General features: G+C 48.8%; 1 protein-coding gene across 5 annotated transcripts in view; it reads right to left on the bottom strand.

Moving 5' to 3' along the window:
* Positions 1-2,284: 2,284 nt before the first annotated feature.
* The window catches only part of GBF1 (golgi brefeldin A resistant guanine nucleotide exchange factor 1), a 111,286-nt gene continuing 100,179 nt past the window's right edge, over positions 2,285-13,391 (bottom strand). For 3 of the 5 annotated variants that reach the window (XM_064513939.1, XM_026094903.2, XM_064513940.1), the window contains 13 exons: positions 11,930-12,024; positions 11,312-11,465; positions 10,876-11,098; positions 9,073-9,236; positions 8,517-8,763; positions 7,913-8,112; positions 6,788-6,938; positions 6,251-6,381; positions 5,802-5,903; positions 5,103-5,216; positions 4,678-4,855; positions 4,333-4,470; positions 2,285-3,984 (listed from right to left, as the gene is read on the bottom strand). In XM_064513939.1, the coding sequence (XP_064370009.1) occupies positions 3,698-3,984; positions 4,333-4,470; positions 4,678-4,855; positions 5,103-5,216; positions 5,802-5,903; positions 6,251-6,381; positions 6,788-6,938; positions 7,913-8,112; positions 8,517-8,763; positions 9,073-9,236; positions 10,876-11,098; positions 11,312-11,465; positions 11,930-12,024 (2,184 nt within the window). In that variant the 3' untranslated portion in view covers positions 2,285-3,697. The remainder of the gene's footprint in view (positions 3,985-4,332; positions 4,471-4,677; positions 4,856-5,102; positions 5,217-5,801; positions 5,904-6,250; positions 6,382-6,787; positions 6,939-7,912; positions 8,113-8,516; positions 8,764-9,072; positions 9,237-10,875; positions 11,099-11,311; positions 11,466-11,929; positions 12,025-13,391) is intronic. The other 2 variants (XM_026094905.2, XM_026094904.2) reach the window with 2 other exon arrangements.

Below are 13,391 nucleotides of genomic sequence, written 5' to 3'. Positions count from 1 at the left end.
CACCTTTCAGCTGATCCTTCATCTCCTTTGAGCTCACACCAAAAAGAGTATGTTCCTCTGTATTTTTTTCTGTAACAGCACATGAAACCTCTTTATTCCAAAATTCAAACACCAATGTAGAAAGGAATTTGTCAATTTTTTCAATCCCTTCCTGATTGCAGTTGGGTAGTAAAAGCTGTTTAAAGTGCAGTTCTGTCTGTATTTCCATTTACATTCTTTCCATTCCAGGCTCCTTTCCTGCAGTTTCCTCTGCTAGCTTTTGCTTTGCACCATAATTGTCTGAATTAAGACGTAGCACTCTAAGGAGAAACTGTGTTTGTAAACACAGTTCAAAAATGTAGCCTCCCCCAAACAACTAGGCAGCTGGAAAAGCTGAGCTTTGCCGTTAGCTGACAGGACTCCAGACAGTTGAAGGACTGTCCCCGGGATCAGAGGGCAGCAGTGCTACCATGAAAGCACTTTTCAGTTGAGTAATGGTTTCAAAGAGTTAATCATCTAAAGCGGACAAGATTTCAACAAGCAGTTTGGAGACAACTTAGGAAAACAGGGGTGTAAATAGAAGTCAAGCCTTGGAAATACAAACCAGAGATATGGGCTGGACATAAAAGGGCAATGGGCAGGCAGTGGAAGGACTCGTATACACGGATGAAAACGTCTAAGGACATTGGAAGGAGACAATGATTTTGGAAGCAGTGGAAGGTAAGGAGGAGAGGGTAACAGCAGCAAAAATGTTCAAGAAATGGTGGAAGCGTACATAAGTAACAGCAGGATGTGGTAAAAAAAACTGGGACTTGTTAACGGGACTTTCCTACCCCGTGCACCGCACTGCCATTACGCAACATTTAGATTTTTTGCTCACACAATTTAAACGAACTCCAAGTTTTTCCACCCTTCCCCTTATTGAGCCTGTAGGAGTTTTCTGGAATCCTGGAGATAGAGATGGCATCCGTGTCTCGTACACTCCTGAGGCCGCCCCGGGTGCCCCAGCCCTGAGGGTGGCCACGGGACCCCCAATGCTGCCCTGGGTGCCCCAGGGGGGAGGGGAGAATCACGGGACCCCCAATGCCCCTCCTGGCACCTCAGCCCCAAGGGTGGCTCACAGGACCCCGAGGCTGCCCCAGGCACCTCAGCCCTGGGGGTGACTCACAGTTGCTCAATGCCCTCCTGGGCACCTCAGCTGTGGAGGTTGCTCTCAGAATCCCCAATGCTGCCCCAGGTGATATCTAAGCATACCCAGTCCTATGGCTAGGCATCGATACCCCTTGATTTTGAGAGGCACCTTTAGCTTTTGCTCTAGGAGTGATTTTCCCCAGTAGGCACTGACAACTATTGATACTGAGAGGTATGGATGTCAACAGGCATTGATACCTATTGGTTTCCATACCTGTTGATATCAATCCCTATCGATAGGTATTGATACCTCTCAATCTTGACTGGCATCTATAGCTTTCCCTCTCAGACCGATTTTGCTCTTGGTACACACCCATGACTATCAATATTGACCATCCTCAATAGTGGGAGACTTCAACATGTGTCCAGATGTATCACTAGCTATACATATCCAGCCCTACTGATAGGCATCAACGCCTCTCGATCTCAAGAAGCACCTGTAGCTTTTGCTCTCAGTGTGGAGCTTGTCACAAGACAAGGCAGAAAAAAATCAGGAGGGAAGTATGTGTGGCTGTCTGTATCCACAGCCAGGATTAGTCCTGGAGGAGTCAAGGATGTGTCATGCCCTTCCCATGTCCAAGTCCAGTCACTGGCAATGAGGATTTCTTCCTCATCAGGCAGCAAATGCTCCTTTTCCTGAAGTCAGCCAGGTTGTCACTGAGGTCTGCAGGGGGCACATGCGCACTCTGGCTCCCAAGTACTGCCAAGTGCTCAAATGCCACAGAGCATCATCTACTCTTCAGTGCTGGTTTCTGCCCTCAGTCCTGGTTGAGCATGGGTACACATCAGCATAACACCACAAACTTTACAGTTGACACTGAATTCTTGCCAAAAATAGGGCAATCTAATTATGTTACAGCTCCACTTTGCCCACGATGGCAACCATTTCTGTTTAGCCTGTTGATGGCCAGCCTCCACTGTAGCCCTGCAGATGAGTTGACTATTTGTTAGGGCCAGTCCTGTGCTCCCCCACAGTCAGAGCACACTGTTGGAGTACGTGGTACATTGAGCCAAGGGGCTAGCAGAAGGGCACAGCACCTTGGCAGTTAAACTCTCCACTCTTCCTAAAGCTCTGCGCTGCAGAACAACAGAAAAGGTGCGCAACACTGGAGTGTTCATTTACAGGATGTATTTATTACACTGTAAAAAGTCCATTGGATTTGTAGCCATTTACTCTATGTACATTGGCTCTACTCCCACCCCAACCTCAGGTTCTTCTCAGTACAGTACACACTGGGTTGAAGTCATGCCCATGCCCCTCCCAGTCACCAGTGGGATTTCTGAAATTGGTATTGTTGAGGATTTAGCCAACTAATCCAGAGAGGAGGAAGAACTGAAATGCAGTGCTTGCCAGGCAGCCAGCTCTGCTCTGGGCATGAGGGGGTGGAAGAGAAGGACATCCTTGCGGCAAGGGGGAAGCAAAGGAAAGACTATCAGGGCTTTGGCTCCAGGCTGCGGAAGCATTCTAGGTAGAGAAGGAGATGGACTCCCAAAAACTAGAAGATGCAGAAGGGTACTAGTCCTGCATGAGTTCCCAAGAGAAAGGCTGTTCCTCAGCACAGCAGAGCTTGCCAGGCATCTATCAGCCAGTGCCACAGATCCCAGCACCTTCCCAAGCTAAAGAGGAACATACAGTCTCCTGAGAATTGAAGACATGGCCCTGGCGCTGGACACTAAGAGGCCAATGCAGCATGTGGTGAACACCACAGCACTGTTGTGAACCACAGCGGGAGGAGCTCCCAAGTGCTGTTTGAGAGCTGGCCATAGTGCTCTGCTCTCAGGTCTCCGCACCTCTTTCTCATCTGCTTAACTAGGCAGAGCTGTCTGAATTTGATCCCTCCACCCAGAAAGCCTGACCATGTTTGCAGGAGAAGGGAGGAGGGCAGCACTGCCCCATGAGGCTTCCCTGCTTCCTACTCCCTCTCTCGCTATCAGATTGCTGTGATGCGTGCCCCAGAAGGAAAGCACATAGCTACAGCGGACAAGAAGGCCTACATAGCAAGTTGGGAGCTGGGCTGCAATTGATCCACATTTCTAGGCAAAATTCTTACCCTGCTGAACCCAGGCACACCCAGAGCTCAAACAAAACTGTGCGATCAGAAGCATGGGCAGGAAAGCTTGGGAACTGTCTATAAGCTGGACTGAATAATCAGAGAGGCAATCTGTACTGTAGCCCATCTCTGGTGTTACATCCAAGAGTTTCCTCTCTTCACCAGATGAAGTGGTGGTGGCTTGGTCCCAGGCTGCTGAGTGTGGGTGCTGCCTGGCCCCTGAGATTGTGAAGGCAAGGAGGAGACTGGTAAGTGGAACTGTACAACCCTCTGAGAAGGCAGCAGCCAGGGACTTCTGGGCAATTGCCACAAGAAGGGAGCAGAACCTGATATGCTCCAAGGGGATTGCAGCAACTGCCCTTTTGCTCAGGTTAGCATCATCTTCTAAAACAAACATGCCCGCTACTTGAGAACATTTGGCCAGCATCTTCCACCCGCAGAGCTTCCTTAGCAGACAGTTCTCAGACACGCTCAAACTAATTGACTTCAGATGTTGTCATGGGGTCAGTGGGCCGTGGAGTAGCTAAGAGTGGAACAGGAGAGGTGGCCTCTATTAGTGCTGGGTTGAGAATGATTGGCAGAGACATAGGTGGCACCCCAACCTGCAGGGGAGAGGCAAGAGGCTGCAGGATGAGTGGTGGCTGTGCTGTCGTAGGAGGTATGTCTGTAACGGGACTTGTCTTCGTTGAAGCTGATGCTGAGAAAGCAGGAGAGGCAGGGGTGCTGATGGTGGGTGAACTGGGTGCAGTGGCTCTCTCAGACTCTGGAAAAATAAGGAGACAAAACAGATCCTTACACAGGCCTTGACAAAGTCACCTTCCAGCTCTAAGCTAAGCAGGGCTGAAGACCAGCTCAGGGGCCTTACTCAGTTTCTCCCCTTCCACACACCTTGATAAGAGGCCTCAAGAAGCAGGTGCCAATCAGGCATTCTGCTCCAGCCTCTGCCCACCCAGATAACCTCAGCGAGAAAGCCAGAACCTGTCCATTTGCAAGCAGAACAGTTCCACAACACAACAGAGCTGGTCACTGTAGCTCATGCTAAACCAAGGAAAAGCAGATCCACCCCACCCTGCTAGGATCATGCTTCCAGAAAGAAGAAAACAGGACTCACCACTGGCACCCAGTTCACATGACTTCTCCAAAGGTGCCATGTGGGTGGTTGGTCTCACATCCCCTGCAGGAGAAGGGGGCAAGGCAGACACTATTGATTTCTGAGGATGCTGCTCCACTGGTATGCTGGGGACAGTATCTAGACAAATGAAACAAGCAGTTAGCCCATGCAGCAGTTTGCTCACCCCTTTTCCCCACCCTCAGTTTGCCCTTTTCACACCAAGCTCTCAGGGCCTCCTGCACCTATCCTCTAACCAACGTTTAGGTACTACTGCAGCTGGGTGGTGAAAGAAGCACAAGCACTGGGCCAAAAAACTGGTTCTTGGGGTTCTTCACCCCTCTGTACCCTGGATAACCGTCTGTTTGAAGAGCTCATCCCGCAGCCTAGGTAAAAAGCAGTCGATCCGCTCCCAGGTGATTTCCCAAAGGTCTGAGTATCCTGTCCGTGAGTCAGCGCTGTGAAATATCCCAGCTGTATCCATTACAAGCAGCATATTCTTCAGAGACTCCGGGATGGCTTCCAGCTGTAATCAGAAACACTCCTCAGAACACAGAGAGGGGACATATAGCAATGAATAAGCGCTCAAAACAGATAACTGACCTTGGAAACAGAAGCCAAAGGGATAGACCATGGAACAAGTGGGTTTTGGAAGGGAAGGGGTTAAAAAAACACACAAAACAAACAAAAAACCCACACAACCCCAAACCAAACCAAACCACACACCGAGAACGGTTGTTAAAAGCACTGCAGCATCAGTTTCAGCACCTTACCAGTAAGTCACTGGAGCCAGCATGCATGTATTTGTCCATGAAGTCCAAGATTGTCAGCCACAGGGCAGCAAAGGTGGTCAGTGAGAGCAGTGGGGAGAGATGCTGCAAGAACACCTAGAAAAGAGCACAGCTACTGTCAACAAGTAGCATCAGGGCTGCTGCTCATAGCTCAACAGCCAGTCATGCAAATCTAGATTTCTCCTTCTTTGTGGCAAGCTAGAAGCATGCACAGGCCCAGCCGGAGATGGCAGATGCTGCCACTCCTCTGAGCTACACATGCAAGAATGGATATCATCTCCTTTGCATGAGACCACTCAGGTCTGCATCACCACTTCTTCCAACCCTTTAAAACCCACTGGCTTACTGGCTATACTATGGGCTTCTGACTTGCCTCATTTCACCACTAGAACCAACTATCTTCAGCTAATGCTGGGTGAAATCATCATCTCCATCCTTCAAAAGTCTCAAACTCCTTCCTGAAAATATTTCTGAGACCCAGGATCAGGGAGACAGTTCTGGAAAGAAGGCATGTCCTGGCAGCAGAGGGTGGTGGAGAAGCCCAGCACTGAGGGCAGCCAGACTAGCAAACTGACACGTACACAGATCAGAGCAGCCAAGAAGCCAATACAGCAAACACAGTTTGGTCATCTTGATGCACCTGGTCTCCCCCAAGCTTTCAGGCAACAGAAGCATGCTCACCTTGGAAAGCAGCGTTGAAGCTCTCATCCTGGTCTCTTCCATCCCTCCAACATCAGCTGGGCTGATATTATCAAGGAGCTTGGTAAGCAGCGGGAACAACACCTGTTGGATCATTGACATCGATATTTCATGGGAACAGTGTTTACATAGGCAACATTACAGGAAGAAGCTGGCTTTTGGGACTGGTTTCTAGACAGAGATGGGAGAAGCGGTGTGAAGTCAAAATAAGTGGATTCATTTCAAGCCTCCGAGAGGCTCTGTCAGAAGCCTAATCAGAGAGGAGCTTTTCACAGGAACAGAGTTGGGAAAGCCTAGTCCCTCGTGGTGAACAGGAAGCTGCCTAAGAAGGCAGTGCTACATTAGGACACCATTCTGCCACTCAGGCGTACAGCACTGCTCTTCAGGACACTGCTCTCCTGCCCACATGCCCAGCCCAGCCAGGAGGTTACCTTGTTGAAGCAGGACTCCCACTCTAGGGCATCCAGTGCCTGCAGGTCATGCACCAGGAGGGCTCGCTGCAAGTAAGTGAGAGCCTGCATCCGCACTTGGCGTCGGGCATCACAGCACAGCCAGGCAATACCTGCAAGAGAGGGATTCAGGGCAGAGCCCACAAGGAAGGTGCACATCCCCGCTCCCCCAGGAAATTGTCACCTGGTATTACAACAACCACCACCACAATGCTCCCAGCCTAGGGTGAAGAGGCTAATGAAGACCAAACACTCTCCATGGAGAAGAAAAAAAAAGGATTATACTTGTTTCAGGCCAAAGACTGGGAATCTGCTGTCAGGTCCAGGAGTAAATTGGTAGCTAACTCATGCTAAAGATACCTTTCTGGATCAGACCCAAGTCCTTTTTCAACTACAAAAGACCCTAAAAATCAACCTCCATCTGCTTTCTGCAGTTAGTCTTTGGCTCCTCAACTGTCCTCAGTGCTGCCCTTATCCTGAGGTCTCTCTTTTGACTCTCATCACAAGGGGTGGCTTTACCCTGTAGCAAAGGACACCAGCAGTTGGACCACAGAGTTCGGGAATCTGCTTCGATTTTTCTCCCTGTAGGCTCTAGATGGCGTTGCTCCTCTGCCCAGGAGCTGTAGATGGTGGCTGCTCGAGTGTGCAAGGTGTGCATGAGGTCCAGGAGCTGCAAGTCAAGCACCACATTAAGCAACACACAGAGCTTGAGTTCTTGAAGCAAACCTGGTCTCTGCTCTCCCCCAAAGGAAGGCTAGAAGGTTCCCAGCAATTCAGCCATACTTTTCTCACATCCATGCATAGCTATGGGGATGCTGTCAGGTCCTGCTGTCTGTGTGCTCCCTAAGCGGGCAAGTGCCAGGCACCTTCAGCGAAATCCGTGTCAGGCAGTAGCTGCGTCAACCCCATCCTCAAGAAACAGCATCACAGGGCTGCCGAGTGAGAAAAAATGGAGCCATTCCCTGCACAGACCATCGACTCTCCCAGGCAGAGGGAGAAAACCAGTGATTCAGCTGTGCTACGCAAGGACAACCTCCCCCCGCTTTTCTCTCTCTCTCTTTTTTTTTAATTAAAGCATGAAGCACAGGCAAAGCTCTCTCAGCATAGCTCTGTGCAGATGAACAGCAGCATTCTAGTAACTTTACTACTGAACTGAGGCCCAATAGCCTGACACTCAGCAAGTCTGCACCCACAACTTCAAAAAAACCCAACTAGGGAGAAGTGACACCATCACCCTGATCCTCTGTACTTCAAATCCCCGTGTCCCAGCCCCCAGGGCACTTCCCTCTCCACAAACTCATATGCCCTGTCAGACTCCCCACTGATCCCTCATAAACCTCATGCCTCCAAATGCTCTTGTCTCACACCCATCTCACCTTCTGCAGTGACCACAGTTCCAGACACTTACCCTCCTGGCTTTGTCAGAGGACTCGTCCCCCCACTGTTCTTCCACTTCCTCCAGTCCAAATCATATTCTTCCTCTCTTGCTCCCAGAAGCAGACACTGTCACCAGACCCACCCTTTGCCACCCAACAGCCACTAATCCAGGATGCTGCCTCCGCCCCCACCATGGAGAATCCCAGTGACTCCCTAGCCAGGCCCCAAGTATGGGAAAGGAGAGGAGGAAATCCTTGCTATACTTACGTCCTGACTAACCTGTAAAGACACAGTGTGGTAGCTGGCAGGGATGCTCTCATCCTCGTCCTCATCACTGTGTGCATGGGCCTGGTGCTGGCTCGAGGCCCGTGATCGCCGCATAGAGCTCTCCTTTGGCTTTTTTTTTAACCGGTTGGATTTACTGTCATACCTGTGGCTCTTCCCCCTCTTCTCCTGGGACTTGTAGCCTAGGAAATGAAAGACAGTGACATATCATGTACATGCCCCACCACAAAATGTTCTGCCTTTTAGTTCACATACAGTCGCATTCTGATAACCACAATGGACAGCCCTGTCCTGTAAAGTGACAGCTACCCACTTGAAGATGAACCCAGAACCCCTCAGGACCAGGAAAACACGATCCCTGCTGATACTGCTACCCTCATGTCGACCACAGGCCTCCCCTGCATCCCAGAGACAGGGATAAGAGTAAGGTCCCCTCCTGCTGGCAGGAGCCAGAAAATTATTCTCACAGGAAATCATTTTCTGGCAATAGAGGACTCATTCCCTGGCAGTGTACTTCACACATCTCTGCTTGCCGCCTGGCCCACCCCAAGCCTAATCTTAGTTGTGAAACCAAGGGCCACCTCACCCCCATTCAAGCTCGCCTCCACAAAGATGCGGATGGTTTTGACACAGAGCTCGAAGTTTTCAGGTGTCACATGGGCAGCATCTCGCACAATGAAGGACAGGGACTCCACGCACTTCATGAGAGACTTTGTATCATGAGGGCCCAAGTCCAGCCCCACAGTCAGGCTGTACTGGTTGACGAGAGGAGACGGCCCCAGCCTGTTGAGCCCAGCACTGGGTCTGGAGGTGTCAATGTCATCCTTCCCCACCTGCAAGGCAGAGCAAGAGGGTAGCAGGAAAGCATAAAAAGCAGCACATCGTGCACATGCTGGAGGGCCTTTCTTCCGAAACCAACAGGTGATACCGCTTTAGCAGGATCCATTTCTTTTTCTTCCACACTTGCCTCCGAGCTTTCCGCTCTCCATCTGCATCTCTTCCCCATCCTCCCTTCACGCTGTCAACTCATCTTAGCTCTCTTTTTTACCGTCTTAATTCTTTCTTTCCCTACCACATCCTCTTTCCACACCCACACGAGGAACAGTCTATTTCAGGCACCAGAGGCCCATCCCGTTACTCACCACTAGCCAGCCACTGTTCATCATATCCACATCTGTCACTGAGCGATGCATCTTGCCTTGCTTTCCATGGTCTGTGTAAACCTCTGAATCAGAGGTGTAGCCACGGTCCAGGCTCATATCACTTGGGTGGTAGGAGGAGGAGACCTCACTATCCGACTGAGCACCTTTAAGAAACAAGGCATGGGTTTAAGGCCAACGCCAAAGCAAGAACTCCAGTGAGGAGCTGTGGGATTAATGAAGAACCAATCCAGATTAGTCAGATCAGAGTCACCTGAGAACTACCAGCAGGTGCTGGAAGAAACTGGGCCAGGTCTATAACTATCAGAGCAGCATGCATAGAAAATGGCAAGAAACAAACCTTTGGCACTGTTTCTTCCCATTAGGTACGTTTGGCTTTCCCCTTTAAGGGGAAGGGGCATACCATCCTCTGCAACGTCACTTGTCCCTGACTGTAGATTTTAAATAGCAGAAAGTCCAATGTTTTGACGCTGGCAGAAGAATCAGATGTACCACGCACTTTAAGAACTACTGGAGGTCCTAGGTTGAACCAGGGCAACTCCAAAAGTGCAGCACAGAATGACATGAGCTAGAAGGGGCCTCTGAGGTCACTCAGGCAACTCCACACTAATGCTGGTAAAGTCCTTCTCATGGACAGCAATCAACATTAGCACGTTACAAATCTGTCAGATCTCCCTTCCCTGAGCTTTAGGGTAACCCTAAATTTCACATATCCCAAGCAGAGAAATCCCTTCAAGGGCCAAATTTAAGCCACTGATATAATTTGATTTAGAAGCAACAAATTTATTCTCTCCATGATTCAACAATATCTAGAAACTCATAAGAAAGACTTGCTATGAGCACAGTACATTAAACATTTTTCTGAAAGAGGTAATGAGAAATAATGTTCTGATTCTGCAAGGTGCCACAGTCAAGTAGTTTGCTCAAGCATCAAAGATGAAAGCAGCAAAAAAGAGCTGGGAGAAAACAGCTCAGCATTAGCCCCAGAAGGCAAAGGCTATATGGGTTTGACCTTCCTTGTTTTGCAAGGTCAGGTTTCCCCAAGCTAGCTGGCACAAAGCACCAGTACCTAGCAATCTAGGTGTAGAAAAGTAGAGAGAAAAACGAAATCCTCTAGAAAAGTTTTTGGTGTTTCCTTTAGAAGTCTGAAGCTGTCAACCTCAAATACACTGCCAGCCAGCTGATGGGGAACACGAACAAAGTTTGCTGAAGGGATAGTCTTCTAACACAGTCAAGAGAAGTGTGAAATAGTGGGTTGGTCTTGGGAGAATGGCTCAGGCACTCTAAACACAAATGGATTTGAAAAGAAAAGTTTAAAAAACAACTCCCTGTGTAAGATCCTTAAAAAGGGGATAGAAAGGAGTCAGTCTCACAAGAGAAGCAAGCATGACAGAAACAACAGCTGGGTTTACATTACACACCCAGATGAGAGATTAAGGCTATATTACCCGAGGCACCAGACCACAACCAGCAGAAAATACTCTTTGGGCAGAGCAAAGACCTTCTACAGCTGCTACAGCTGATATCGGTTTTCCTCCCACTGCTCCCCCAGGGACTAGCACCTGGACTGCTGCTCAGGGAGTAGGAAGAGACGGCAGAGTAGAGACAGGGGCAGACCGTGGGGTATGAGTGAACAGCAGGTGCTGGTCTTTAATCCTGCTAATGTAGTTTAATATCAGCTTTGTTTTCTTGCAGTGCCCTTTGCTAATTGAAAAGCTTGAGGAAGCAGCTGCTTATCTGGCAGGCAGGGCATCAGATTTCCTAGCAAAAGCTGGCCTGTCTTACCTGTGTCATTATCTGCCCTTGCTGTAACCTGCAGGGCTGCAGGAGGCTTCACTCCAGACCCAATACACTCCAGGAGGGTGAAGAGTGTGTACCAGTCATCCCCAGCATGAATGTTGGCAGCATTGGTCTTCAAGAGTTCATGGAGGCCATAGGCAACCTCATGGCTAACTCTGGAAAGCACATTTGGCTTCATCATGAGCAGGATACGTAATGAGAGGAGAACCTGGCCAGGAAGGGAGACAGCAAGAATAACAGACCCTGCTATTTACACTCCATTTGCCAAAGTCCCCCTCATTTGTTTAATGCTATTTACAACTGCTGTTCTGTTGTCACCTGCAGTAGAGAGGTTAAATGTGGGTCTGTACAACAGCAATTGGTTTCCTGGGTTGCCAAGTGTAGCCACAAACCCAGCGACTGTCCTTCATAAATCCCTTACCTGTGCACTAATTTCTTCCCGACGAAGGAGCCGAATTGCCAGTCTCAGCAGCCCCACCACTGCCCTCTCCACCAGGAAGCAGAACTCCACAGCATGAACGCAGAGATGATAGAGGTGGTCTCGAACAGTCTGCCATACACAGGTCACACGGTCCCTAGCCACAACATGGAGGAGGGAAAGGGCAGGATGAAAGGAGATGACACAAGCAGGATCCAGCTACCTCTCCCAGAACTACAGACAACCTAGTATTTCATCACTTCAATGAAAAGCTCAAGCAGGGACATATACTAGCAGACACACAGAAATAACAAGGCCCACGAGCTTCTTTTTATTTACTTCATTATTCACGAAGCAACCAGGTGGGAGAACCCATTCTCCCTCTAAAGTTTAGTTTGTGTTCTTCAAATCTCAGGGTATCAAGCAATGATATATATTCATGGGTGAATAGTCTCTCTGTTTACACATGCTGGAGTGGAATTGCTATGCCCTGAAATTACAACCACATGCTGCTTAAGCTGGCAAAACAAGCACATAAGGATCTCATTCCCTGGACCTAGGCAACAGCTGCAGTAAAGCAGGGACATTTACAGGGAATCTGCATGTATTTCAAGGTCCTACCTGTTCTCCAGCACAATCCTCAGAAGCATCTCCAAGCAGAAAGCAGCATCCTCTTCATCATATGTCTCCTCATCAGGAGTCACAGAGATTAGAGCCTAGAAAAGCCAGGAATCATTTGTGACCCACAAACCCCCAGAAGTGTCAGTGAGGTCCAACAGTAAGCTGTGAGTCTGAGTAAAACTGCACTCCAGTGCCTGAGCAGGTCACGTGTAGTGTATCAAAAATGCATTGGAAGCTAGGTGCTAAGCTAAACACATGGAAAATTACATTTTTTATTATGCAAGCTGCATTATGAACTTAAGATGTTAGACTATGATGAAGTCTCTCTTACAGGGAAGAATCCTGAAGCCCAGCAGCTTCTTGCTAACAAAATGTCTAGTAAAGAAAAGGCAGACATACCAAGGAAGAACTATAAATACTGGAAGTGTCTTTCTCAAGCCATCAGCTCACAGATGAAGTAAGAGAGGCATAATAGGAGTCACAGCAAAATGTTCATGCCAAATTGAAGAGGCAGGGATGGCATATGCAAACTGAGTCAACACTCCTCCAGGTGGGCCAGCAACATAAGGTCTTTGTGTGAGCTAAGTAGCAAGTTCTAGCTCAACTGCTTAAATTATTGTTCTTGGGGGTTTACTCACTTACAATCTTTATTTTGAAACTCAGTACCTCCTCTTCTGAACCTCTGCAGTAAGCCTTAATAAATAAACCTTTCCTTTGTTCTAGCAAAAGTCTTAATAGTGTCATGGGCCCAGACGAACTATGATGAAGCCAGTGAATTGAAACTACATGGGTCTGGAGGGAAAGGTGCTTGGGCTTTGAATTGCTATGAAATGAGGCAGCACACTGCCAACCCACAAAGCATCACTGACAGGGCTGCACTGCACTATTGGCTTTTGGAAGTAGTTCCCCTGCTACACACCAACGAGCTTCCAGTCAGCTGCTGGCAGAGATTCGTACCACAGCCTGGAAAGTCTCAAACTCCACACCAGTCTGAAGAGCCACTACCAGCACCGGGTAAGTAACCTTCCTACCCCAGGGAGATGAGTCTCTCTAGCCCAAAGGCTGCAAAGTCCAGCTTTATTATAGAGCAAACAGGTACCACACTACTTAGAAGAACAGGGTCAAATACTTGTGCACAACTCCTGCACCTAAACTGGCCTTTTCCAACACCTCATTAGGCATATGGCACACCAGAAAGGGTGAACAGCACAACGTAAGCTCCTACACAGAGCTACAAATGTTTTCAGACACTTACCCTGACCTCCCTAGGTTAGGATGTATTCCACAAATTAGTGTTTTCCTCTGCTACTAAAGCAACTGTGGCTTCCTGCACAGAAGTTACATGTAACAGCTGAACTAATGACTGGCTTCAAATACTGAGCAAGTCCAAGACATCCTATGAGGACAGAGGAGTTATGCAAATACATGGCACATATCCATGATCATGCACAGCATACCTTTC

This window comes from Dromaius novaehollandiae, chromosome 6 (assembly GCF_036370855.1).
Source record: "Dromaius novaehollandiae isolate bDroNov1 chromosome 6, bDroNov1.hap1, whole genome shotgun sequence".
Taxonomy (NCBI): domain Eukaryota; kingdom Metazoa; phylum Chordata; class Aves; order Casuariiformes; family Dromaiidae; genus Dromaius; species Dromaius novaehollandiae.
This window is presented reverse-complemented; position numbering and strand designations above follow the sequence as displayed.